This window comes from Neopsephotus bourkii, unplaced genomic scaffold (assembly GCF_033783945.1).
Source record: "Neopsephotus bourkii isolate Nb327-2 ecotype Australia unplaced genomic scaffold, CSIRO-AGI_Nbou_v1 NB_1557, whole genome shotgun sequence".
In the NCBI taxonomy this organism is placed as follows: domain Eukaryota; kingdom Metazoa; phylum Chordata; class Aves; order Psittaciformes; family Psittacidae; genus Neopsephotus; species Neopsephotus bourkii.
In genome coordinates this window covers 340,712-367,999 of record NW_026902033.1, presented here as the reverse complement: position 1 = coordinate 367,999, position 27,288 = coordinate 340,712, and the positions used below count along the sequence as shown (strand labels likewise).

Sequence of the window (27,288 nt, the reverse complement as noted above, 5' to 3'; positions counted from 1 at the left end):
AGTGTCAGAGCTTTTCCCCTTTCTCTCCCACATTTTGCCTGCTATTGAGAGCCAAAGCAGAAGGTGCCCGAGAGCTCCATCACTCACTTCCTCCGGTGCCCGTGCAGGTGACGGTCATTCCTGCACTGCTCCGGGCCTCCTCAACTGCAGCTCCTTGCTTACGAGAGGCTTCCTGCCGCAGCGCACCTGAGATGGAAGGGAAGGGGGAAATGGCTGTATACGGAGCGACTAAACCACTCTCCGAAGGAAACACCTTGCACCGTAAGCAAAGGCTAGCCCAGCCTCTAGAACAGCGTTTTAGATGTTTCCTGCATTAGATGCAATGCCTTTGGGGGACACTTAACACATAGGGAATCATATCAACCCCTTCTCTAAAGGCCGCGTTAGGGAGGTCTGGGATCGGCCCGATTTGAAGGGAGTTGAACCCTCTGCTTTGGGAGGGCATCCCCCGAGCTCCACGGCAGTTACCAGCAGGGACGAACACAGAAGCGAGGCCCAGGAGAAGCGGGGGCAGCGCTGACCCCTCCTCAGGGGCTCCCTCCTCACGGAGCCCTCGGCTCTGCGGGTGCCGCCCGCCCCGCAGCCCCCACGGCCCCAGGGAGCCGCCGCCAGCCTCGCACCCACCCCGCGCCCGGGGGACGAGCGGCGGCCCCGGCCGGAGGTCCTGGAGCCATTCCCGCCCCGCGCGCCCCCTCAGGAGCGGACCCCGCTCCGCGCATGCGCGGGGGCCACGCGGGGTTGCCCCTGGCGCTCAGCCCCGCCCCTCACCCCCGCCCGCCGAGCAGCGCGGGCCGCGGCACGAGGCGGCGGCGGCATGTCCTGAGGCGGCGGCGCGGAGCCGGGCCCGCAGCCGGGCCCCACCACGGAGGGGTCGGTGGAGCAGCGGGCCAAGGGCCGGGCCCCCATGAAGGACAAGGAGGCGGGGGCGGAGCGGGGCAAGCCCGCCACTTACACCGGCGAGAAGAAGGCGCGCATGGCGGCCAAGACCAACAAGAAGTGGGTGCGCCTGGCCACCGTGCTGGCCTACGTCCTCTCCGTGTCGCTGGCCGCCATCGTCCTCGCCGTCTACTACAGCCTCATCTGGCAGCCGGTGCGCGGCGGCTCCGGCCCCGGCCCTGCCGCCGCCACCGCCTCGCAGCCCCGCGCCGCGCCGCCGGGCCCCGCCGCCAGCCCCGCGCCCGGCCCCCCGCGGGACGCGCCGCCGCCGCCGCCCCCCGGCCCCGGCCCCACGGACATGGACTCGGAGCGTCCGGACGCGTCCTCGCCGCCGCCCGGGGCCGAGGCGGGCGCTGCGGGAGGCCCCTGAGGCGGGGCCGGGCCGGGCTGGGGCTGGAGGCCGGCAGCGGGACCCCCGTGGCGGAGGACCCCGAGGAGCTCGGGCCGGGACTGTGCGCACCGGGCGGACTCTGCGGTACCTCCTTTCCCCCCCGTTTGTCCTCAGCAGGGGACTCTGTGGCTTCGGTTTTCCCCTCACCAGGGCTAGCGTCTCCCGTGGAACCTGCATCGAATTCCTGCGCTATTTATGCCCGTCTGTTACCTAGGAAGGGATCTCGGTGTCCGGAGCTCCTCACTGTTGACGGGACCAGCTGGGAACAACACGACTTTAGAGGCTGTAACCCATTGTTTCAGTAACCCCCGTTTTGTTTAACAACGAGCATAAACTTATTTAAAACCATGTGGCAGGTAAATTGACTTGTTTACTATATTAAAGTATTTTCCCAATATGAAAGTCTCTGTAAGGCAGTATGTTTGCGGGGCTGGGGGGTACCGCTGGGTACCAGAAACGGTTTGGTCACTGTAACGGGTCTGATGGTGATGGTTAATGTTGGTTGGTGTCCTTAGATGATGCTGGAGAAGCCTCCGTACGTGCTGAACTCCTGCTGATGGTCGTAACTACGCACTAGGGAGGTTTGCGCTGTGGGGACGAGCAGGTGAAGTGCTGGTGCTGATGGTGTGTGGTGCTTGTGGCTTGTTGCCCTCTGCTCCTGCCCATGAGGGATGGCAGAGCTCACAGACCATCCCTGGTGGCCTCTTGGGGCTGGTGCTTCAGGTGCATCCATGCCAGCCCTGATGCGACCCAGGGAGACTGCTCCCGGCTCAGTGTTCTTGTCCCTTGGAGCCTTCAGAGATGTTCTGTGTAGCAAAAACCTGGCCTTCAGTGGCTGTGGGCTGCAGGCGCTGAGCTAGGAACCATAAGCCTTGTGTCCTCCTGAGCAGCTGCTTGTCAGGTTGATGCTTTCGGTTGAATGCCTTAACTGGGAGGCTGCTGGGCTGTTCTGTTCTGTCCTGGTGAAATGACCCTGGGAGCTCAGCTTGCCCCTGCTGAGGGATAAAATGTGCTCTAACACAGCGTGCGTACTTCAGTGGTGCACATCATGAGCGTATTGTAACGCACAGCCTTGGCTTGTTTAAAGGTGGGGGGAGATACAGGTGTTTCAAACCTAAATCAGCTGCTTTGGACTGGTGGGGGGGGTGTGAAGCTTGTGTCATCAGCCGAGCATAGCCTCTGTTAAAGATCCAAACCGGGAGCAGGCTCCCAGAAGGAAGTTAGGAGGAAGGAGGGGGTGGTTTGGATTTGATCTTCCACCCTCTTTTCCAGTGTCCTGGAGAGCACACGGGATGGGATGCCTGTGTTCTCAGTGCGGCGCAGAGGAAAGCTGGTGGTGTCTGTTGTGTAGCAGCAGGCGATTGTGTGCTCTTGGTGGCTCTGCCTGCAGCTCCTGGGGCTGCCAGGTACCTGCAGTAGCTGCTCTTGCTGTCCTCAGCATACACCTCTGCTTGTAGGGGGAGAGTCCTGCAGCTCTCTGAGGGAGGACTGAGTAAAAGAGGAGCCAGGCTCACTGGTTGGTGCCAGCTGAGTTTAGGCTGTGCCTTGGCTCTGCTATTAAATACAGAACCAGTTGGGCAGTGTCTTGGGAGGCAGTTTCACTCCTAAAAGCTTTGAGGATAAACAGAAGCCGGGTGGAATCGCAGGTATTTCTGTGCTCCTGGCCTGCAGCTCAGACCTGGTGAGTCCATGGTGGCTTTGGTAGCACATCCTATACATGCTGGTGTGCCCGTGCTCCTGGCATTTGTCACTGTCAATACAATTGCTCTCAGAAGACTAATAGAGCATGGCTGCGTGGAGCAGATGGGAGAGGAAGTGAACTGAATTAAATGGGCTGCGTGGCCCTCTTCCAACCTCTCATGTAACTGCGGAGAGCCGGCTCCTCTTTGGGAGCAGGAGCAACCTCCAGCTCCTCTCCTGAGCAGGGCTTTGGTGGCAGAGGCTCCCTGGGACAGTGACCGAGTTGTCCAAGGGAACAGCCCCGCGGCTGATGCTCGCCTCCCTTTCTGCTGCTAAAAATAGCTGCTGAGCCCATCGGAAGATGGTTGTGGCTGTCTTGGGCCCTGCAGGCTTGAGGAGTTCCCAGGCTCTGCTTCTGCATCTCCTCTGCTTCCACTGAGGCTGACATGGAACGCTTCAGTGGCTGTACCTGTCACAGCTCGCTGTGGAGCATCCTGGCACTGCGCTGCTGCGGTGCTGAGCGTGCCAGGAAGGGGAAACTTGAGCTTGTAACGATGCAGAAGGGTCGTGGGCTGCTGGGCCTCACCGTGATGTGAGTGCATTGTTTGCCAGAGCCCTTGCGGAGCTCCATTCTCCAGCTAAAATCCCTGGTGCATCCCTTCCCTAGCCAGGAATCCCAGTCCTCCAGAGGGAGGTGTTCCCTCTGACATACTGTTGCCTGCCCGTGAGGAGCCAGGCCCTGTGCTTGTTCCTCTCTTTGTGGCAGACCACAGGGAATCAGTGACGAAGTGCACTGTGCAAACACTTCTGGTAACTAAACTAGCTCATGTGGACTGACTGAGGTGTAACTGGCTTTCAAATCCAGGGATTTCTTGGGCAGTAGATTGCCTGCAACAGGCAACGGCTGGATTGTCATCTCGGGCTGTCAAATGAGGCACAATGATGCTGTCACCTGCATCTGAACATCATCTTTTAGTGCCCTGAAATGGTGCAGTCCCCAGCCTCGGGTGAACCTGAGGTTTAAGAGGCAGACTTTGTTCGCTCCTGTATTACTTCAGCTCCAGTTCAGCCTTCCCCTTCATTGCTCTTCAGGAAAACAACTCAGTTTGCTTAGTGGGATATTGTGTTGCTTCCTAGATAGAAATCACTGTGACCAGTGTTCCTTCATAGAACCATAGAATGGTTTGGGTTGGAAAGGGCCTTAACATCATCCGGTTCCAACCCCCCTGCCATGGGCAGGGAAAACTCCTTCCTTGGAGTTGGTGCTGAGAGGGTTGTGAGTGCAGTATCTTAGGCCCTTGCCTTTGCATCTCAAACCTTCCAGCTGTGGGATGATCCCATAAAAACATGATCATTGTAAGAACAAAGCTGGAATAGTGGCATAGTGCTTCTGTGTTTTTATAGCAGTTTTTTATTGATAAAACACAACTCTGTGATGCCAAGTGCTCCCCCAAGCTTTGAGTCTCTGTATGAGTTAGGGCCTGGGTTCCAGAAGTCAATGTACATCAGCTTTGAGTTTTCCACTCCTAATCACAGTAATCACTTAAGAGGATGGAGAGAGGACCAGGCCATGTTCTGCTTCTCCTTTCTGACTGAGGAGAGTCTTGGGGAGGGATTCCAATTCCTCCTTGTGAGAAGCTTGGTGCTGATGCTGCCTTGTCCAGCTCTCAAGACAAGGCTGACCCTCCAGCCCTGTGTAATGTGGCCTTTGCTTAGATCACAGAATCCCAGCCTGGTTTGGGTTGGAAGGGACCTTAAATCTCATCCAGCTCCAACCCCAACCCCTTCCACTGGAGCAGCTTGCTCCAAGCCCCTGTGTCCAACCTGGCCTTGAGCACTGCCAGGGATGGGGCAGCCACAGCTTCTCTGGGCACCCTGTGCCAGCGCCTCAGCACCCTCACAGGGAAGAGCTTCTGCCCTATAGATCCTTACAAGAGGATTTGAGCTGCGAGCTCTCTCCATGGGAAGCATTCCCTGAAAGGAATAATGTGAGGATTTAACTGATGTCCGGTCAAAGGTGTACCTGGAGCAGAGAAACCTTGGTTCTTTCATGTAGGTGCCTCTGGGCTTACACCTATTTACTGACACACACCACTTGCCCTCTGCCTGCACATACTGGTCTTGTCGCACTGAGCGCAGTGAGTGCATGTGGTGTAACTCACGTGCAGAGGGACCAGGAGGAGGGGAAATAGCTGGGAAAGTTACTAGAGCATGTAATGCACTCCAGCAGCTGGCTCCTGCTTTCAGCTTCTAAAAGGCACCTTTCCCCATGCATGTTCTCTCATGGGTTCCGCTGATGTTGTGCGTCCCCTCTTCATGCTGGAATCCTGGGGCTGGGCTCTTTCTGACAAGGAATGTGATGGTACCTTTAGTCTTGCCTTTATTTGTGAGGGTGGCTTTGAAGCAGCCTCTTGGTATAGTGGTGGTGACAATCAATGGCTGCTTCTGGGCATCAGGGATCTCTTCATAGAATCATAGAAAAGTCAGGGTTGGAAAGGACCTTAAGATCATCCAGTTCCAACCCCCTGCCATGGGCAGGGACACCTCACACTAAACCATGGCACCCAAGGCTCTGTCCAACCTGGCCTTGAACACTGCCAGGGATGGAGCATTCACAACCTCCCTGGGCAAATTCCATTCCACCCTCACAGGACTTCTTCCTTAGATCCAATCTAAACTTCCCCTGTTTCAGTTTGAACCCATTACCCCTTGTCCTGTCACTACAGTCCCTAATGAAGAGTCCCTCCCCAGCATCCCTATAGGCCCCCTTCAGATACTGGAAGCTGCTCTGAGGTCTCCACGCAGCTTCTCTTCTCCAGGCTGAACAGCCCCAACTTTCTCAGCCTATCTCCATACAGGAGGTGCTCCAGGCCCTGAGCATCCTCGTGGCCTCCTCTGGCCTTGTTCCAACAGTTCCATGTCCTTTTTATGTTGAGGACACCAGAACTGCACACAGTGCTCTAGGGGAGGTCTCACGAGAGCAGAGCAGAGGGGCAGGATCAGCTCCTTGGACCTGCTGGTCACACTCCTTTGGATTCAGAGGAGTCAAAGCTCGTCTCAGTGGGCTGCTGTGGAAGGATCATGCACAGGGGTGTGGGGGGGCTGCCTGGCTGAGTCCTGCAGGTACCAAGTGCGTGCAGAGGGGAATGGGGTGAGAAACAGTCGTACCCGAGCTGGAGCATCAAGGTGAGGAGGTGCAGCTGGGCAGAGCTCAGACCCGGGGTCGCTGCACTAAGCTGGTGTGATGGATCCGGGAATGGCTGCAGCATTCCCAGTGCAGGAGCCCTGCACCAGTCGCTGCAGGGGCCGTGCAGGGGAGGCAGCAGGCAACATCTGGAACTTCCCCGCAGTCCTGTGCCTCTGGCTGACTTAGAAAGCTTCCACACAACATAAAAAGCACCAACTGCTGTATTGTGTGCTTTACATACAGACATTCCTGACTAAATGCCAGTTTAGATCCAGGCTCCTGCGTTAGCAACCACCTGAGCTGGAGGGGAGCTGGTGTGGAAAGCAGGGAACGCTGCTGTTATTCCTGCTTCCAGAGTCTGCATAGGCTCTCCCTGTGGTCTGCTGCTGGAGGGATGCGACTGCTGAGACAGGGCTGGAACTGCTGACAAGCTCCTGTGTGGTTGCCTCCTGCAGTGATTGTCTTGGTACAGCTTTGGAAACTCAAGTACCTCCAACTTTATCTGGATGTATTCTTTGTCCTTGGCTTGAGGGGTTTTGAATTGCTCTCTTCATACAAGAGTTGATTCGCTGCTATTGAAACCCATTTTGATAGGAGCATCCGCTGCAGAGCTGCTGCGCCCAACCTGGTGCTGAATTGTGCCAGGCAGAGGGGTGTCCAGCAGCAAGCGTTCACCTGCTGTAAAGAACAAGGTGTTCTGAGTGAGGTGCTGCTGCTTCCCTGTTGTCTGGAAGGGGGAATACCTTCCACAACATCCCTGAGCTCCCCGCTGCTGCTGGGAGCAATCAGGTGCCTCTGCAGGCTGATGACTCTGCACTCTGCAAGCTGCCATCATCCCGTTTGCCTGCAAGGAGAGTGCTGTGGCAGGGAGAAGTGCAGGTTCTCAGCTCCTGGGGTGGGTTAGGCCCTTTCCTAAAGGGGGAGCAGTCTGAATTGGAGCTGCTGCTCTACAAAAGCAGAGATGACTGATTCAGTGCAGAAACCTCGACGTGGGGGACTGAGAAACATGAAGAAACTGGAGCTTTTTACCTCATTATGACTTTTATTTCATATAAATAATCCTCTACATCAGCTTTCCAACCTTGCAGTCTCACTGCCAAGAAGAAACAGCCACAGTTCTCTGTGAAAATGCCAACCCAGGCACCAGCCAAAGTGCATTGAGCAAAGTAGGAACGAGCAGGAAAAATCCACTTGGAACAGGCACTACCTGTGCAGTCCCAGCCCTGGAGCTTGGTACGGACTTCCTAGGTGTCATTATATGCAAAGGTACTTGGATTTGTGGGAGAAAAAGGGGGGAAAGGGGGAAAAGTGATGGTTTTCCTTTCAGAAAGGAGCCTGTGGCAGTGAAGAGCTGCATCAGGGGCAGCATCAGTGCCTGTCTACCTGACTGTGTATCCAACTGTTGCCAAGGGGCAACAAGCTCTTCATCTGAGACTGTTTTGTGTGGACCACGAGGCAAAGCAGTTCTGGTGTGTGCTGGTAAGGACTTGCTCTGTCTGGACCAGGCTGAGGTCGGGGCCTGATGTAGAAATGAATAATAAATTAATATAAGCAATCTAAGCAGGTTTTTGAGCCAAACAGATAAGGAAAAGCAGCCTTTACCAGTGATGGAGCATCTCCAGGACCTGGAGCAGGTCTGCAATCTGTCTTCTTTCTATCTGTGCTTTTATCTGTTGGGGAGGTCCAAATAAACCCAGTCTGGATGAAGATGTTTCTCCTGGAAACACTCTGTTTCTTGATAATACCTGGTCTGAAGCCAGTAACCTCCCCTGAATCTGGCACGTCCAGGGAATTCCCATTGTCCTTTCTGAGATAGGTGCTGTGGAAAACCAGAACGTTTATCTGTGCAAACATAAGTTTATTAAACCAGCATACAGTGTTTCAGTCCACACGTGCCAGCCTTACCCCGAGGTCAGCAGATGCATCCTGCAGTGAACTCCAGTAAATCTTTGCATGTGTTTGCTCCTGCATCAAGCTTTAGAGCAGCATTTCCAAGTGAGGGTAAGATCCTGCTGTCGTATATAGCATTGTGTTATTCCTTGTGCCTGGCTTCTGCCTTCTCCTTAACCAGTACCCTTATTTCAGGTAGGACCCAGTTTGCTGGGAATCTCTTAGCTCGGGAATCCAAGCAGCTGGGATTCTTGCACATTTACGTTGGTTAATTCTCATCCAGATCCTTCCTTTGAAAGGTGTCTTTTAAGGCCAGGTCAAAACTGATGCCCTCTTAATTCAAGCACAAGGCTATGAAAGGCACAACCAGGAAGGTGAAAGCATTTGATTGGAAGCCTCAGACCTTCAGCTCCAGCTTGGCCTGGGCCCTGCTGCCATCTCCTTTGTGCAGGGTGGGGAGGGAAGATGATTGTGTTTGTGCTGTCCTCCTCCCAGCCCTGCCTGGCACAGAGAGCTGCAGGTACCTGCAGGTACTGCAGCCTGCCTGGTGTCAGGAAGCAGGCACAGGGTTGTGCTGAGCTGCCTGTGAGCCTGCTCCATTAGCAGCAGCCTCCCTTAGCAAAATCAGTCTCCTGATGTCCTGCTTCAGCCTCGCTGCCTTTGCCCTGCTACATCTAAGAGGAGGAGGAAAGTGACCAGTTAAAGGCTGATGCTGTGGTTGAGGTGTGCTTGTCGAAAGCACCCCACACGCAAGAACGCTCCATCCCCTTTGTGCCCCACGGCCCACACCACTGCCACACATCTCTGCCAACACTTCAACCACATACAAACCTCTAGCACAGGAGCTGCTCCCAACACTACCTGATCACCCACCTACTAACTACAACGTAACGCCCTTCACCCTGTCTCCTAAGGCTCTGCTTTGTCAGTCACCCACTCCCTGCCTGGCTGTGCTGGTACCGCAGTGCCCTGCCAGCCTTGGGGGGGAGAAAGGGGTGGTGTGCCCAGAAACCTAAATCTTAGCTCTAAACACAATTAGTTATTAAATAAGATAAAGTGCATCCAGTAGACATGTCATTGGCTTGCCACACAGCTGCGAGAGAGGCTAAATAAATACAGAAGGGGAGTGATGGTGTTTTCTTTGTTGCTGGGGAGTGTGTGTCCTTCCCTGCCCTTTGGCGTACGGCTGGGAAAGGGTGATGCCAAACCTGGGAGCAGGGAGTGGTGATGGGGACCCCGTGTGTTGTGAATGGGTGCTGAGGGGCCCAGGGCGGGTGCTGAAAGCTGATTTCATAGCAGGTAAAAGAGGGAGGACAAACTCGTGCTCTTCTCATCCACCACCTTCAGCACGTTCTCCTGTGAAACAAGAGCAGAGACAGCAGCGGGATTAGGAGCCTTTAGGGAGCTGCTGAGCAGTAAATTAAAGACATCTGAGTTTCAGCTTGCCCTTCCTGCACTGCTGGGACTGCTCCAGAAGCACCAGTGAACCACACTTACCCACCTGACAAGTCCAATGGGAGCGACAGTGCTCCACAGCCCCAGGGGGAACTGAATGTGTGAGGCTGGGTTAGACTGGAATACTTTACTCTCCTCTTGTCCCAGAACCCATCCTTACGTGTTCTCCCGTGTGCTGAACAGCACCTGGAGCAAGAAGAGAAGGGGCTGATTTGGGGCAGGGCTCTGTGGTCCTCCCCTGTGTCTGGGGTGCAGCGCTTCTGTTCTCCAAAGGCAAGCGGGTGCATCAGCTTTCCTCTAGTGAAGAAACCAGCCCCTGGGCAGAGCTGCCCTGTGGCTGCATCCAGACCCAGGTATGTTGGGTTTAACTGAGAACAGCAGACCCATTTTCCCCTCTGGTTGCCATATGCCTGGCTGCTGCTCAGAACTGCTGAGCTGGCGTTTTCCTGCATCCATGTTTAAATCCACAGGGCTGCCTTGTGCTGGGGCACATTTCTGCACCCAGAGCTCCCAGGAAAGGGCAAGAGGGAGGATGTAAAGTGAAAAACAGATGAAATACCACAAAGGCAGGTGAGGTGATAGCAAGCGTGGCTTGCACAGAAGGTTGGGGCTGTTCAGCCTGGAGAAGAGAAGGCTGTGTGGAGACCTCAGAGCAGCTTCCAGTGTCTGAAGGGGGCCTATAGGGATGCTGGGGATGGACTCTTCATTGGGGACTGTAGTGATAGGACAAGGGGTAATGGGTTCAAACTGAAACAGGGGAAGTTTAGATTGGATCTAAGGAAGAAGTTCTTTCCTGTGAGGGCAGTGAGGCACTGGAATGGGTGCCCAGGGAGGTTGTGAATGCTCCATCCCTGGCAGTGTTCAAGGCCAGGTTGGACAGAGCCTTGGGTAATATGGTTTAGTGTGAGGTGTCCCTGCCCATGGCAGGGGGTTGGACATTTCAAGACACAGCCACAGTTATCCAATGTGGAACTGCACTAAAATGATACCCGAGGTACTGAAGATTCCAAGGCTGTTCCTGGAGACATTTTTCATTGTCCTTATGTGTGCAGTGGATGGGGCTGCCTGTCTCCTGCTGCTGAGGGGCACTCAGTGTTGCAGCAGCACACTGCTGACAGTTAATGCTACTGGAAGCACCAGCACCACAGAGCTGCACTTGGGGTACAAAGCGTGTAACGTCCTCTGGTTTACAAGTCTGACCTGGCTCCAGAGCAGCTCTATGTGGGTTGCTGATGGTTTCAAGGGGCTGTTTGACAGCCCTGTGCTCTCAGTGCTGGTACCCAACTCTGGGTCCTGGTTTGCACTATCACCCTTTCACTGCAGACCTTTCACCTTCTCTCTCTGCAGGATGACAAGATACTGGTGGGCTTTAAAGTCATTACTTTAAACCTCCTCCTAAGAGCTCAGCTCAGTCTCCCCTCGGGCAGGTTCAAGCCATTCCCCTTGGCCTGGCCCTACAGGCCCTTGTCCCAAGCCCCTCTCCAGCTTTCCTGCAGCCCCTTTAGGCACTGGAGCTGCTCTCAGGTCTCCCCTAAAGGAGCCTTCTCTTCTCCAGGCTGAACCAGCCCAGCTCTCTTCAATACATTCTCTCTTCAATGCATTGATTCTTGCTCCATCACTTTCTGCCTTCATTTGCTAGACTAAACAACCATTCCCTGAACATTCCTGGAGTCCTTGCCCAGGTTCCTTCAGTCCAAGTACATTTCTCTTGATCCATTCTCACATAATCCCTCTCTTTTCCAATGTTAACAGTATTTGGCCATGTCGTGCCATGGCAAAGGCTTTCCATCACTCCAGAGGTATGAAGATAACTGTGTCAACTCCTATATTAAGGCACTAATTCTGCATGAGGACTAAACTCCCTGTTTTGGTGGTACTAAGATGTGCTCTGGGGATCTGAGATGCCCATAGCATGATGGTGGGCTCCACTTGGGGGTTGCAGGAAGGACCATGTAGGGTGATGCTATTTAAGTCAAGCCCTTGAGACCTCACCTTGCCAGTCCAAGGCAAATTTCCAAGCTGTAACAGCAGAGCATAGAATCAGAGAATCAACCAGGTTGGAAAAGACCTTTAGGATCCTCAGTCTCCAGCACTGCCAAGGCCACCACTAACCCATGATGCTGAGGGCCTCGTCTACAGGGGGTGTGAACACTGATGGCATCTCCTTGTCTCTTGAACCTTGAGGGAACAGGTATGTTCTTTGGTAGCTCCATAACCGCCCTGAGGAGTGCTGGTTTCTGCTTGTGCTCCTTCCTGTACCGACCTCCAGCACCGGTCTGCATCAGCAGCTGACCCCTTCCGACCTCCTCCGTCCTGCAGCACGCAGGCCCTGCTGACGTCAGCCGGAGCTGCAGGGTCAGGTCCCTGGAGCTGCTCTGGGAACCTCCCCAGCTGCAGCTGAACCTAAAGCCATGAAGCTGCAGTTCCTCAGGGGGCTGGCGGGGCGAGATGAGCTGAGCTGAGCTGAGCTGCGCTGAGCTGCACTGAGCTGAGCTGAGCTGAGCTGTGTGTGGAGCGGGCCCTCCTCTGCGCCTGCCTGGACGCTCTCCAGGGACCCCAGGCCTGCCCTTGGGGTAAACATTTGTCCCTTGTTACTCGAAGCAGAGGATGAAAGCCCCACCGCACTGCACTGCACTGCTCGGCATCCCCAGCGGCTCCAAGGTGCTGGAGGCTTTTAGTGCCATAAACAGAGGTTAGCGGTGGAAGCGGTGACACCCACCCGGTGGCTGCTGGCTGCAAGGCAAGTGCATGAGCAGCACCCACAGTGGGGAGGGAAATCGGGGTGTTCTTGTGTGGGGGACATGGGCTCCACAAAGCCCAGGAGCAGGGAAGGTGGGGATGTTGCGTCACTGATGTGCCCCTTTATTCTGCTCTCGTGAGACCTCCCCTGGAGCATTGTGTGCAGTTCTGGTGTCCTCAACATAAAAAGGACATGGAACTGTTGGAACAAGTCCAGAGGAGGCCACGAGGATGCTCAGGGGCTGGAGCAGCTCCTGTATGGAGATAGGCTGAGAAAGTTGGGGCTGTTCAGCCTGGAGAAGAGAAGCTGCGTGGAGACCTCAGAGCAGCTTCCAGTATCTGAAAGGGGGGCTATAGGGATGCTGGGGAGGGACTCTTCATTAGGGACTGCAGTGATAGGACAAGGGGTAACGGGTTCAAACTGAAACAGGGGAAGTTTAGATTGGATCTAAGGAAGAAGTTCTTTCCTGTTAGGGTGGTGAGGCACTGGAATGGGTTGCCCAGGGAGGTTGTGAATGCTCCATCCCTGGCAGTGTTCAAGGCCAGGTTGGACAGAGCTTTGTGTGCCATGGTTTAGTGTGAGGTGTCCCTGCCCATGGCAGGGGGTTGGAACTGGATGATCTTAAGGTCCTTTCCAACCCGAACTATTCTATGATTCTAAGGTGTCCCTGCCTGTGGCAGGGGTTGGAGCTGGAGGAGCTTTAAGGTCCCTTCATCCCAAACCATTCCATGATTAATCTGCCACACGCGGTGGCGTTCAGGGAGGGACTCCAGTTCATGCAGAGATGTTTCCCTTGAGGACGGCCGCACTTCCTAAGTCCCTCTGTGGGCCACATGCGGTGGCTTTGCTGAACTCAGGTTTCCTCTGGGTTATGTTCTGGGCAATCCTGTCCCTACAGCACCAGCTGCAGACATCAGGCTCAATAAGCCAAGAAACCTAAGAGAAAATCCCACCAAGGGTTCAAGCCACCCTCAGATGGGGGCAATCAGGGATCTGCTTCCAAAGCATCGCTGTGGGATAACACGTTAGGGAGAATTACAGGCAAATCAAGTAGAGCTGTGCAGCTTTCTGTGGTCTAGACCTAAGCTGTGTGTAGAGCACTAGGGAAGAGGAGCCAAGGGAGGAGGGAAGTGACTGTCACAGCCGTGGTTATTTCTGCCTGCCATCTGTGTCCCTGTGCAGCCTCTCCTGTTGATGTGGGAACTTCAAAGCAAGAGCAGGACCTTTCCAGTCCAAACCCTCTGACAACTTGCCCGACTTGAGCCAAATGAGCTTTTGCTTTGGTGCTTGCTGTTGTGGTGCTGAGGAGCCCTGCTGCCAGCCAGGCAGATGAGCTGGGCTGAGCTGGTGCGAGAGAGATCCAGGCTGTGTGCCAAGGGCTGGTCCTGACAAAAGGGACCCAGGGAGCAGAGAGTTAAAGGCAGTTTAAAGGCAGGTCTCCCTCCTCCTCTTGGCTCTTGTCCCCACTACAGATAAACCATGGCAGAACTCACTCTGTCTGCAAATGGTCTTGTTTGGGAAAGCCAGCCCTGACAGTGGCCTGTCACTGGTGCAGAGGGAGAGGTCACATTGCTTTGTGGTGACTTCAGCAGCCAGGAGGTGACAGTGATGCCCTAGAACAGCAATAAGGACCAACAGCCAAGCAGCACTCATGCTCTAAACGCTCTTGCAGTTCATGGAATGAAAAACAACCCTAACAAAGCACCAAGAGAAACCCACTGCTGAGATGGGGGCATGGACACTGCTGCACTGGCTCATCCTGGCACTGGGGAAAGCAGAGGCTTCGGAGGGGAACCTTCACAGAGCAGGATGCTCAGAGAGGAGAAGTCATTAGAGCTTTGCACTGAGTTTGTGATTGCTCTGAGGACTCAAAGGAATAAAAATGCATTCTCTTGGTGTAAGATTTGCCCATTCCTGTGATCCCAGCGCAGGTCAGCACTGGCACGTTGGTTAAAGGCTCACTCTGCCACCCATATCCATAAAGGGCTCCCCTGAAATCAGAAGCATCTCCTGAATTACAGGAAATGTCAAAAAGGAAAAGTATCTGCTTTAATTCATCTGCATCCAAAGGTGATGTCTGATGCTGACTGCGTAGCTTAGGCACACCTGGAAACTCATCCTGAACTGACTGGGAAGAGGGGAAAGTGAGGCAGGAACATGCTCTGGTGTGAGGGTACGATCAGGCATGGGAGAAAGAGCCCTGCAGCTAGGAAGGAGATAGGTGGGAAGGTGGGCTGAAATGGTAGAGGGTGACTGAGACACCAGTTAACCCCTCATTTCCCCTTGGCATCACTACACTTGGTGTTCCCAAGCAAGTATGTTCAGAGAGCAATACCAGCTCAAGTGCCAGGTTAAGCAGTCCCATACCTGCTTGGTTAAGTGCAAAGACCAGGCTAAGGCACCTTCTCTTCTCCAAGACATGGGGCTGTGTCATAATTAAGGCTTCCCTAATGAAATCCATGAGGAATGATGGAGTAAAGGGCCAGGCTGAAGCAGACTCTCTTACCAAACCATGGGTCTCACCAAACTGCTGAGGGTTAAACTACTCTAATTCATTGTTCCCTCTTAGTTGGTGTCTGATTCAAGTTATCCCCACAGAGAAAAGCAGTCATTAATTCCTTCCTCCTCTGCTTAGGGGGACTGGGGTAGATTAGAGGCATGGCCTGGGCAGTAGATTCCCACTATGTGCATCCAAGTGGCTCCTAAATGTCTTCCTAAATGCTGCTGGAATTAACTTCCCTCATCTGAAGGACCAGCTCCTGCTGGTTAGTTCTTGGGGGTTTCTCTTTTCTCCAGAGCTCTAACACTTGCCCTTCTCCATGCCTTTTGTATAGGACTGGATTAGAGTGAAAGTCCTTTGTTAGCAGCTTAACCACTCCATCCCTAAGCTCAATTGTACCCTGGGGATGAAAACTGAGCCATACCCAGTGAGAAGCTGCTGGGTTGGGGTCTGAAGGAAAGCCTGCTGGACCAGTGATCTGCCTGCCCAGCTTTGAGCAGCCTATTGCCTGAAGTGCCTACTTATGGACTAGAGCTGCTGCTGCTCTACTTAAAGGGTAAAGGCAGGAGTATCCTGAGAGTAATTCAAGTGTTAGGCAAGGTGGCCTGTGTGCTGGAGAGGCTCATCTCTCTCCTTTGAAGAGACATGAAGCCCAGATCGTAAGTGCCTCTGTGCTCAGCCTGAGTTAGATGGAGTGAATTGCCACCATTACTGCCTGAACTGGGGGCAGGATCCCAGCCTGATGTACTGGTCTGATCTGCTGCTGTGGATACATCCTGCTCTGAGGGTGACACTGCCTGGAAAACCCCATCTTGCAAAGGTACAAACAGAGCCAAAGAGCCCCTACCCTCCCTCCCTACAATTCCTCCTATTTCTGCCTTCCTTTTCTGCCTGGTTTGGTCTTTCTCCTGGCTTTGCTTGTTCTGCATTTCCTTCCTGGCAGAAACCTCTTTGCCTGTGTGAAACCTGGAGCATTGCTACACAACCAGAGCTCTTCTTCCTCCTCTCTGCTTAGTTCACAGACAGGCCTTTCCAACAGGAGCCATCTCACCCTTCGTATCTAGACACTGCCTTGCAGTTACCACAACTCCAAGTGTAGCATTCACACATCTTGTACTGGGAAGAGAATCCCACATGCAGCTGACCTTCAAACTACTGACCATAAGGCGGGCCTCTAAAGCTGTGCAAGTGGTCTGTAAGGGACCACACTGACCTCAAGCTATTATAGCTTGATCAGCCCAGAGACAGGCAAATTCATCCCAGTATCCTTGCTGAAGTGATCCCTTTCCAGGAACAGTTTCGGTTTGTGCCCCAGCTAATGCACATCATCAACCAGGCTCAGCAATCCAGTTCTGTCCACATTGTCCTGTTTGACTTTCCCTTGTTTCCCCACCCACTGCAGGGCAGCTCTTTGGGATGCACAGATTTAGAGTACCTGAGGGATCCATATCACTGCTATTCATCTGCTATCCTATATTAGTGAGTATTTCTGGATAGTTACCTGGTGTGATGCTGTTCTGGCCACAGCAGATGAAGCTGTGGACCTGGACTATGGCTGAGTGCATTAATGGGATTACAAACACACCATGGGAGCGGGGTCAGGAACTCACCTTCTGCCTCAGGCAAGCCAGTGCAGTCTCTGCTAGTTGAGAGGGTCCCCACTGTCCTTGTACTTGCAGTCCTCAGGCTGGTCCCCTTCCCTGGGCTGTGATGTTGCCGTGTCCTGCTCAGAGTCTACAGTCTTGTCAGAGCTGCCTTTCCCTGGGGGCAAAGGCTCTTTGTGCTCAGTGCCTTCAGCATCTTCACCTCCTTGCAGTGCAACTGCCTGCCCCTGCAGGGCAGTGTCTGGGCTCACTTCCTCCCCTCTTTCTCTCACCAGCTGTCTTTGACCTGCATCCAGTCTGTCTCCTGCTGCGTCCACCTCTCCCCCGTGGCTGTCTGCAGAGCCCTCAGTGGACTCCTGTTCTGAAGCTCTGCTTTTCTCTAAGGCAGCTCCATCTACATTCACTGCCCCAGGCAATGACAAGGTCTCCTCACTGCCATGCCTGGTGGCCTGCACGGTGCTTGGAAGGCTGCTCCGTGAAGGAGTGCTGTCAGTGCTCTCCTGAGGGATGTCAGCAGGGTCAGCCTTCCCATTGGCATCTTCCCCAGCCCCTTCATTACTTGGCTTGGGCCCTGGCTCCAAGTCTCCTGTGCTGGCCACAGACACCTCCACGCTGGAGCCCTTCACTCCTCTGCGCTCCTCCTTCCGACCACTGTGGGCAGAATGGACCTTTCCACCTTTGAGCCTTTGTGATGAGGAGGCCCCATGATCCTGGGGGTTTGGCTGTTTGAGCTCCTCCGGCTCAGCTGTGCAGTTCTCTTCCACTCCCTCCTCACCTCTGCTCTTCCGCTTCTCCACACCAAGGCTCTTCTGAGGAAAGAAGGAGGTATTTAGTTCAGCTTAGTCAAATACCAGGATATGGTATTCCTTGTCTATGATAGTTCTCAAAATGGGAGGAAATGCTTGCAGAGGCCACTAAAGGACGTAAAAGGATGCGGGTGGAGAAGTGTTCAGGTACCAGAATCAGTGGGGTTTGTTGTGCTGATAGAGGATCAATGCAGGAAGTGAAGCTGCTCTCACATCATCTGGTGAGTGCTCACAAGGGCACATTTACCCTATCACAGAGGTCTCCCAGCCCTGCCCTGGTTGAGAGCCCCAAGGGCACTGAAGGGGCATGTTCTGAGAGAACTCAGCAGCCAGCCTTCATCTCCTGAGCTCACCTGGCTGTCGAGGTCATCCTTCACAAACGCCATGTCCTCTCCTTCTTTTGCGTCCCATCTGTCAAGGAAATACATGAATGAAAGAATTCACAATTCAGGCCTTCAAGTTATAGAATCACAGAATGGTTTGGGCTGGAGGGACCTTAAAGCCCATCCAGTTCCAAGCCCCTGCCATGGGGGTCTAGTGATGCCTCACATCAGACCGTGTTGCTCCAAGCCCCTGTGTCCCACCTGGCCTTGAACACTGCCAGGGATGGGGCAGCCACAGCTTCTCTGGGCACCCTGTGCCAGCGCCTCAGCACCCTCACAGGGAAGAGCTTCTGCCTTATCTCCAACCTAAACTTCCCCTGTTTCAGTTTGAACCCGTTACCCCTTGTCCTATCACTACAGTCCTTGATGCAGTGTCCATCCCCAGCATCCCTATAGGCCCCCTTCAGACACTGGAAGCTGCTCTGAGGTCTCCACGCAGCTTCTCTTCTCCAGGCTGAACAGCCCCAACTTTCTCAGCCTGGCTCCATACAGGAGCTGCTCCAGCCCCTGAGCATCCTCGTGGCCTCCTCTGGACTTGCTCCAACAGCTCCATGCCCTTCTTATGCTGAACACCAGAACTGCACCCAGTGCTGCAAGTGGGGTCTCACCAGAGCAGAGTAGAGGGGCAGGATCACCTCCTTGGACCTGCTGCTCACACTCTCCTATGGCAAAGCCACTCTCCCTGCCTGATCCTTAGGAGGAATTCTGACCAGGGCCATGCATTCCTTGTCTGAGCCCCTTGACCAGGTAATGAGAGATAAAGGCAGCGGACAAACTGGTCCAGTTCCTTTTGGCACCTGCTACAGCACTCAGCCCTTCCAGACGCTCATCTGAGACCACTAAATCTTAATGAACTGGTTGTTATAGTCCTAAATGTAATGAAAACATAAAATCCAATTGCCAGAACAGACAGGGGCTGTTAGACTAATAAGATATGTATAAATTTGTTTATGCTGGTGTCTGCCACAGTCTCATCCTGCTGCCTGACAGGGCCCAAGTGTCCCACATCTCCACGGCAGCAGACAGAGGCACACAGCAAGGGATAAAATGGCTTTGGAGTAAGCAGCTTGGGAGATTGGAGACATGGACACGTGCAAGCAGATCGCAAGGATGCCATAGGATCAGCCTGAAGCTCTCTGCCCCTCTCAGCATCACTGGCAGATGCTTACGTTAGAGTTTGGAAAGGGGGTAAATGATTTAATGCCTCCCAGTACTCCCCCAGGTTCCAGAAACGTGCAGCTCTGGGATTCCCTGAGCCTGGATGGTCTCCCTGTGTTGAGTCATGCTTAGGAGACAACCTCTTCCAAGGATCTGTGCAAGTGCATTTTGACCCCAAATACATTTGCAGCAGCTACAGCATCCTGTGGACAGCTCAATGAAAGGCTGTGATGAACTGCTTGCTTTTATAGAATCACAGAACAGTTTGGGTCGGAGAGGACCTTAAGATCATCCAGTTCCAACCCCCTGCCATGGGCAGGGACACCTCACACTAAACCATGGCACCCAAGGCTCTGTCCAACCTGGCCTTGAACACTGCCAGGGATGGAGCATTCACAACCTCCCTGGGCACCCATTCCAGTGCCTCAGCACCCTCACAGTGTTGTTTGTATTTGCTAATGTGGCTATAGATCTGAATGTGCCCATGCAGTGCTATTGAGCAGGGAGGGATCTCAGTATCCCTTAGCTCTTGTATGTGTGCCTGGTGAGTGGTATCACACACAAACATGTATATAATACACACATTCCTCCCTGCCCCATACTCTTAAAGCACATGTGCAAAGGTGGGTGAGGTCTCATTCTTCTCTGCTGTTCTTACCAGCCTCTTCATATGGCAAATCTGGATCAAGACACAGACGCACATTGAGGTGACTGCAGTCAGGCGTTTCCAGAGGCCGGAGTGTTACAGGGACCCCTGTGCCCTTGTGGAAGTTGTGTGGGATTTACATCACAGGCTCCACCACACCATCACACTAAGCTGCTCCACACTGTCGCTGTATCTTGCACTGTCCTTAGGGCAGAAGTGAACTGCATTTACAAGCACCTCAAAGCTCTCAGAGCCAGAGGGGGAAGCAGCTTGGAGCAGTCCTACAGGGCTTGGAGACAGACCCAGCACCAAACCACAGCCGGGGGTCTTGTCCTGAATACACGAGGTCCCTGCCACTCCGTGTCCAGCTCAAACCACAAAAGGGACCCTTTCTTATAAGCAGTCCCCACCCCTGGTGTTCTATTTGCCATGGTGCCCTGTAGGGATTCTGAACATCAGCCTGTAGGAATAGAGCTCATCATACAGAGACAAGCATGTCCAATTCCAGCATGGGCTGCCCTGGTGATCAGTTCCCCTCTGCACGCAGCACTGATGCTGGTGGGACCAATGACTGCTCTCCCTGGATGGATATCTAAAGAGAGGAATTACAGGTTTCTGCCTCCCCCTGCTCCATCTGCTCTAGCACTGCATGGCTCCTGCAGAGCCAGCCCAGAACAGACCACCCACACAGGCCTAAAGATAGCCCACACTAGCTAGACAGCAATTCTGAAACACTCAGCATCTCCTCCCCATCATTACCATGAACACACCAGTGTTATTAATGACTATGAGGCAATGAAAATGCTCAGTGTGTTCCCTAGCATGGCCAGTGCTATCCATCACAGATGCTCAGAGGGGAGCTTGGCTTCAAATTCTTTATGGGCAAGATGCTGCTGGAAGTCACCACCAGATGCTCCAAAGGGGTCTTAGCACTGCTCTTGAGTTGCTTGGACCTAAACTGCAGAGGAATCTAAGTGATAAAGGGCAGATACAAGTGAAGGTAAGGGATACTCAGCACCTCAAGGACTCCCTGAGCTGAGGTTTGAAATTAGAGGAGAAGCTGCAGGAATGGCTCTTCCCAAAGAGAAGCAGTGGAGCAAAGGATGCTCTTCAGCTCATCAGCTGTTCTTTCCAAGTACATTTTATTGGGATGGAGCTGAGGGCAGCAAGGGATGGAATATACACACTAACAAAGATAACTGGATTATTTGCATGCTGCTGATCTCATTCTTCATTGATTATCAGATTTAAATTTAATTGTTAAAAGCGTGATTAACTGAGAGGGCTCAGGAAGGCACAAGACACCCCATCTTTATGCTGGAAGTGGATTCCCTGTCTGCAGCACAGCCAGCTGAGAGCTATGGCTGCTCGGGTGCATTTTCTCTATGTTCAGCCACTGCAAACAAAAGCAACGTAAGATCTTCAGCCTTAATGCAGTGCCAGGCTCTGCACAGTAGACCTGCTCCAAGAAACCTGGAGAGGGGCTTGGGACAAGGGCCTGTAGGGACAGGCCAAGGAGAATGGCTTGAACCTGCCTGAGGGGAGACTGAGCTGAGCTCTTAGGCAGAAGCTCTTCCCTGTGAGGGTGCTGAGGCGCTGGCACAGGGTGCCCAGAGAAGCTGTGGCTGCCCCATCCCTGGCAGTGCTCAAGGCCAGGTTGGACACAGGGGCTTGGAGCAAGCTGCTCCAGTGGAAGGGGTCCCTGCCTGTGGCAGGGGTTGGAGCTGGAGGAGCTTTAGGGTCCCTTCATCCCAAACCACTCTGGGATTCTATGATTAGGAGAAGGCTGTGTGGAGACCTCATAGCAGCCTTCCAGTGTCTGAAGGGGGCCTATAGGGATGCTGGGGAGGGACTCTTCATTAGGGACTGTAGTGACAGGACAAGGGGTAATGGGTTCAAACTGAAACAGGGGAAGTTTAAGGAAGAAGTTCTTTCCTGTGAGGGTGCTGAGGCACTGGAATGGGTTGCCCAGGGAGGCTGTGAATGCTCCATCCCTGGCAGTGTTCAAGGCCAGGTTGGACGAGGCCTTGGGTAATATGGTTTAGAGCGAGGTGTCCCTGCCCATGGCAGGGGGTTGGAACTGGATGATCTTAAGGTCCTTTCCAACCCTGACTATTCTCTGATTCTATGATTCTATTGTCCTGAAGCAGCAGAATCCTGCACACACAGACGCTGCCCAGCACTCTCCATGTCAGCCAGTAACATCAAGCAGCAGCTCACCTCCAGCTAACTCACTTCTGGTGGGCAACACTGTGAGTGCCCATGCAGCACATCTCTGCACATCATAGCTGCACGGTCACAACTGACCTGCATGGCTGAAGAATGCCAACGTTAAATGCTGCTGGAATGGTTTTATATGGATAAATGAAGAGGCTTGGGGTCTGTAATCAAGCCTTCACCCTGCTGTTGCCCACTAAAGGGATGGCAGTGCTGAGATGCCAGTCACTGTTATTAAACTGCTGGAAAGTGCACTCAAGTTTAATTATGAAGAGCAGCAGGGGAGGGGACCCCTGGGAGGATGTGGATGAACCTGTGAAGCACACTCTGCTCTGCTGATACTCTGAAATGAATTCAGTGCAAAGTAGTACATTGCTGTGTGCTGCCCACAGCAGGAGCAGGTCACCTCCTCCTCACCAGCCTGCGATCTTCAAGGACTGTTTAAGAAGGGGCATCTGTACCACAGCATCAATCCCAATCACTATCAGTTCAGCTGAGAACTATGTTTGGAGGCTGCTCCTTTATATCAGCAGTGACTGGAAGTCAGGTAAGATTAAGTGTTCAAGGCTAGGTTGGACAGGGACTTGAGCAAACTGCTCTAGGGGAAGGTGTCCCTGCCCATGACAGGGGGCTGGAGCTGGATAAGCCTTAAGGTCCCTTCCAGCACAAAGCAGTCTGATTCTAAGTGAAGTCCTGCTAGTCCTGCTCCCAGCCAACGTGAACTCACACAAACAGCTGCTGTTCAGATGGAACAATATCATTTCTTGCCTGTCCCTCTTCACAACTCAGCAAGGAATGAGGCCTAGATGTGTGTACCCCAGTCATCAGGTGGGATACTGCAGTGCTGCCATCCTCCTTACCTCCTGGCTCTGCCGGTCAGCCTGTCCTTGCCTTTGGCTCGGCTGCTCACTGCAGGTACCACTTTTGGACCAGGATTGCTCGCGTTTCCTCCACCTAGAAGACAGGTTGGAAATGCCATGGAGGAGCAGGCAGAAGCAGCTGGTGGACCACAGAAATGGCCAACATCCTTCTGTGACTGGGAAGCACCTCTGCTGGGGCAGCCTCTGAAGCTCTATGCATACAATACATATCTTATCTAAAATAATAAATACAAATTGAGAATTTAGGGGTGTTTTTTCTATATTTTCTATTCCAAATTCCAATTACAACTTCAAATCATGCCTTGGCTAGTCTGCCTGCTGCTGTTCTTGGAAGCCTTGTTCCTGTTCTCCCTTGCCACACAGCACAGACCGTACCACACAGCTACGAGGGCAGCCACATGGCATGTTCCCAAAAGGCACTCCAAATCCATGAGCATGCCTGGCAAGAACCCTCTCCATGAGGCGCTGACGTTCAGTGGGGTGACAGAACCGAGTCCTGTGCTTTACTCACCTCTCCCATCGGGAGGAAAGGATTTGTGCTGGAATTTCCTTGCGTTTCTTCCCCCTGAAAGGACAAAGCAAAGCATGCACAGAAGTGAGCGAGGCTCTGCAATGGACACGCAGCACAAAGCCTGGCATTCACATAGGGTGTCACAAGGGAAAGCTTTGTTCTGCCAGTCCATCTCCTGAGCAACAGGAGTCATGATGGACTTATGCTAGTAAAGAAGCCAGCAGGTGCCACAGGGATCAGAGGTGATGTGCTCTGGAACAGGACTGCCTCTCAACCCAGTGTCTGGGAAAGGAGGCAGCGCTGAGCCTCCCTCCGCACTGTGTCGTACAAGGTTACAGAAGCCACTGCTCTCCCTGGGGAGGTAAAAAGCACTAGCACCCAGCTGCTCAAACCCCTCCCCTGAGCACTCTGCAAAGCAGAGAGGGCTGAGACCCCAGCACTGCGCTCAGAGGCCCAGAAAGGCAGAGTGTCCCAACTGACAGCACGGCGGCTGCTGCGGCACTGGGATTGCAGGATCAGCGTTCACTAAGCGTCAGGACAGAGTCTGGGTGTCCCTTGCCAACCTTTCTTATTGCTGGGATTATCCAAGGCTGGCTCCCCATCCTCTTCAAACCTGCAGGTTAAAAACAGGCATTGTCAGACCTGAGCGTTCTCCTCCAGTGTGCAAAGCATGGGCAGGAGACCTCGAGACGACGCAGGCTCCAGCCTCGGCCCTTCTGCACCAGCCCACTGGTACATAGAGGTTTAGCAGCAGGAGCTGAAGCTGCATGCACCAACCAGGAGAAAGGAGGCTGTGAGGCAATACTACCCCAAAGGAGAACCTCCAAAACCTTTACATCAGTACCCAGTTGTATAGACTGACTTCCGTGAACATCCATGAAGCCTTGAGGTGCCTGTAGCACAGCTGTAGCATGCTCCAATGCAGCTTCCAAACACAACCTAAAGGAGCTTCAGGACTTGCCATCTCAGATCAGACTCTTTCAGTTGGTTTCTACTCCTGCTTGGTTTGTAGTATGGTGTTTCTCTTAAAAATGGATAGATGGGAGAACACAGGGCTCAAAGCTCTCTTGCCAGCAACACTCAGCACCTGCTTAAATCAATTCCCCTCTCTCAGCTGGGGTCTCAGGGACTGAAAATCTGTGTATTTGATCCTATTCCTCAGCCAAAACATCATCCCACCTATCTGCCCTGTACAAACTCCTACCAGCAAACCTACAGAGCACTCCCCAACTCCACACCCTACCAAAACCCGTCCTGCTGCAGGTGCCAGGTCATCCTCCAAAGCTCTCCAGCTGCTGACCCAGTGGAACAAGCACAGTTAGAGAGACTGTTTAAAGCAGGGAAGTGTCAGACCCCATTAGGAGCTCTCCCATAGTGTCTCCTGCATGTCCACATATCATACAGGCAGCTCTGAAGCGATCCCCTCACACTGCCGTGCCTGAACCAGCTCAGTTTATGAGGTGTGGAGGATTCAGGCATATTGGCCTGTCCTGTGATACAAAGAAGGAACAAGCAAGGCAGTGCCAAAGCCTGTGGACGAGCAATGTGAGTTTGTCCATCCCTGTTTCTAGAAGAGCACCTGCACCCTCCTGCCACTGGATTTGTCCATGTGGGGATAGAGAGAATCCTCCAGATGCTGACTGAGCGTTGACTCGTGCTCACCTCCCTCCCACAGTCCAAGTCCTGGCTGGACCCAAGGCAGGCAGTCTGTCAGCACACACTATTTCCTATGGGGTAGGAGCCCTCAGCTCAGACAGAACACGTGAGAGTCACTCTGATATCTGTTCCCACTGATCGACATGGTCAGGAGGAGGAAGAGCAGTGTGGGTTTGCTCAGGGAGAGGCACATGCAGCTCATCACTGCACACGAGCTCAGCACCGGCTGCAGGCGGCCTGGGGCAGACAAAGCACCCGGGACAGGGGAGGACCTACATGTGCTCTGACTTCTCCACATCCCAAGCCCGTCGCCACTCGCCCTTGGCGTTCTTGTGCCGTGCCACTCGCTCCAGGTCAATCTGGTCCCGCTCCCGCTTCCAGCGGAGGTACTCTGAGCGCTCCCGTCCCGTCATGGGGAAACTGAGGTCTGCAGGGCTCTTCGGGACTGACTTCCCAGCATCCTAACACAGGGGAGAGAGCTGCTCGTTAGTAACAGTGGCTGAAGGAGCTGCATTCCGGGCACTTTGTGCTGCCACCACCAGAGATGCTCAGCAACACCTGAAACGGGTCAGAGCAAGGTCAGCTTCTCTCTCTGAAGTGATGTGCACCCACACAGTGCTTTACCCACAGGCTGAACACACTGGTCCCAGTGCTGGCTGACTTTACAGGGAGGAGAAGAGAGGCAGAAGAGGTCACAAAGCTTGGAGGGAGTGCTGTTGTAAATCCATACTCAGATCAGAACAAGCCACCATTCCCTCCCAGGGGTATTCCACAATGAGAATCTGTGGCAGTGGGTTCCTGAGAAGTTGTCCCACTTCACCCAGACTACACAAAGAGTGCTTCATTTCAAAGGATTAACATTGCTTCCACATAACCCTTGTACTTTGCCATCTGCATACACTCCTGTTGCCTTAATGAGATGGGGCTTTGCTGCTGTTTCCCCCACCTGAACCACAACGGTTCTTTGGTTCTCACTGCACCAAACCTCCTGATGTGGGAGGCAGATGCCAGAAGATGCTGTTTTTCATTCTAGATACTCAATACCCAATTCCAAACTTTGAAAACATGCTTTAATTCCATGTGCAAATGGCCACAGGATCGATTCACCCCATCTGTACTTACAGTCACTTTAACTGCAGGCACAAACCTCACAGTGGCTGTGGCCTGCTGTGCTCCTGCTCACCTGAAGGTTTTCAGACCAAATGGTCTGAGGTTTTCCTGGAAGAGGCTCTTTGCTAAGGTTTGCTTATGGCACATAGCTCCTGGAGTGCCTGCTACACCTCCCAGCCGACTCTGAGAGCCTGAACTCTCATAGAAGATGCTGATTAATCCCCCTCCTTGAACACTTTGGTACACTTATATGCCTTTGAAATCCTTCATGCTCGTAGGGTCCTGAAGGAAGGCATCCTTCAGAGCTGCAGTTATGAGGCTGGGGTGAACCCTGCACCCAGGGGATGCAGTACTGTGGTGGCCAGGAGCAGCATCCTCAGAGCAAAGGGTCTCTGCCTTCACTGCCTTCAGCCTCTTGGTTTAGCCCTCCTCCTCATGACACACTAGTTAACTGCTGCCACTGTTCAAAACCTTAAAGCTTAATGAGGAGATAGCTCAGAGCTGATGGAGCATGGAGGGGCTGGGGGTAGCCCCGCTGTCAGGTTAATGGCCGTGGTGGAAACAGGAGCCAAGAGGCCATGGTGTGCTGTCAAGCAACACTGCACAGCAAATAGCTTAGTGCAGAGCTGAGTCCTGGGGTGCTAATTACCAGCAGCTAATTCATCACTTCCTACACGTGCCTTTCCCTCACCCCTTCCCCAACAGGGATTAACTCCTCGGTGTGGCAGCACGGATAAAAGCAGAGCAGGGAGGAAGGAGGGACCGAAAGCCCTGTTACCAAGGAGACCCACCCGCGTGGGCTGGAGATGGGGTGGCAGTAATTGCTCCTCCATTCGTTAGCTGGCAGGAGCTGGGGACCTGAACTGCATCCCCAAGGAGGGGGGGTGAGGTCTGCACAAAGGCAAACACACTGGGGTGAAGCCAGGTGAAGCACTGGTCCCTGGGCTGGGGCACAGGCCCAGGGATGCTCCCCGCAGCTTCCAGCCCCATGGTGTGGTAAGACGTGTCCTACCATGATGGATCCTGATGTACCAAAAAGGAGAAGCATGCAGAGCTGAGCATCACACAGCAGGGTTCAACCTCCAGAAGGTGGAGGATGAGGAAGGGGTCCTGAGCCATTACCTGGACCCTTTGCAAAGGAGAAACCAAAAGCAAAGGAAAGGCTGAGCCTGATGCCCCTGCTCATGGGTAGATGCAGAGGTGGCTGAGCAGAGCAGGGGGAGCTGGTCCCTGGCTGGGCTCCCCTTACCTGCAGCATAGCTCTGCTTAGCTGGACCACAAGGCTCTTGTGCTCCCCTTTCTTCTGCTCAAGGGGATCTCAGCTGGAATTAATGTTTAAGAGCCCATCTGTGTCCTCCTAATGAAGCACACTGAGGTGGGGCTATTCAATTTGTGCTCCATTAATTAAAGCATCTGCAGGCTCAGGGGAGCCACACGTCCTCCAGAGTCTGCATTCAACAGTGAGAGGGAAGCTCTGTGCTTTAATTTACCTCCATCCTAGCCAGCTTCTGCAGAAGTGAGGGGCTGAAGCTCAAAC

The 27,288-nt window shown here is 53.5% G+C and overlaps 2 protein-coding genes across 4 annotated transcripts in view; one reads left to right on the top strand and one right to left on the bottom strand.

Moving 5' to 3' along the window:
• Positions 1–806: 806 nt before the first annotated feature.
• INAFM2 (InaF motif containing 2) lies at positions 807–1,306 on the top strand. Its single transcript, XM_061370966.1, has one exon. It carries the CDS (start codon positions 905–907, stop codon positions 1,304–1,306), a length of 402 nt encoding a protein of 133 aa, XP_061226950.1. The 5' UTR covers positions 807–904.
• A 6,725-nt stretch (positions 1,307–8,031) lies between these two features.
• Positions 8,032–27,288, bottom strand: part of CCDC9B (coiled-coil domain containing 9B) — a 79,231-nt gene continuing 59,974 nt past the window's right edge. For all 3 annotated transcript variants that reach the window (XM_061371001.1, XM_061371003.1, XM_061371002.1), the window contains 7 exons: positions 24,918–25,102; positions 23,549–23,598; positions 22,986–23,039; positions 22,454–22,547; positions 17,543–17,600; positions 16,390–17,192; positions 8,032–9,440 (listed from right to left, as the gene is read on the bottom strand). In XM_061371001.1, coding sequence (XP_061226985.1) covers positions 16,422–17,192; positions 17,543–17,600; positions 22,454–22,547; positions 22,986–23,039; positions 23,549–23,598; positions 24,918–25,102 — 1,212 coding nt within the window. In that variant the 3' untranslated portion in view covers positions 8,032–9,440; positions 16,390–16,421. The remainder of the gene's footprint in view (positions 9,441–16,389; positions 17,193–17,542; positions 17,601–22,453; positions 22,548–22,985; positions 23,040–23,548; positions 23,599–24,917; positions 25,103–27,288) is intronic.

Excerpts from the sequence above, each read along its gene's own strand:
- INAFM2 (XM_061370966.1), top strand. The coding sequence starts at position 905 with ATGAAGGACAAGGAGGCGGGGGCGGAGCGGGGCAAGCCCGCCACTTAC.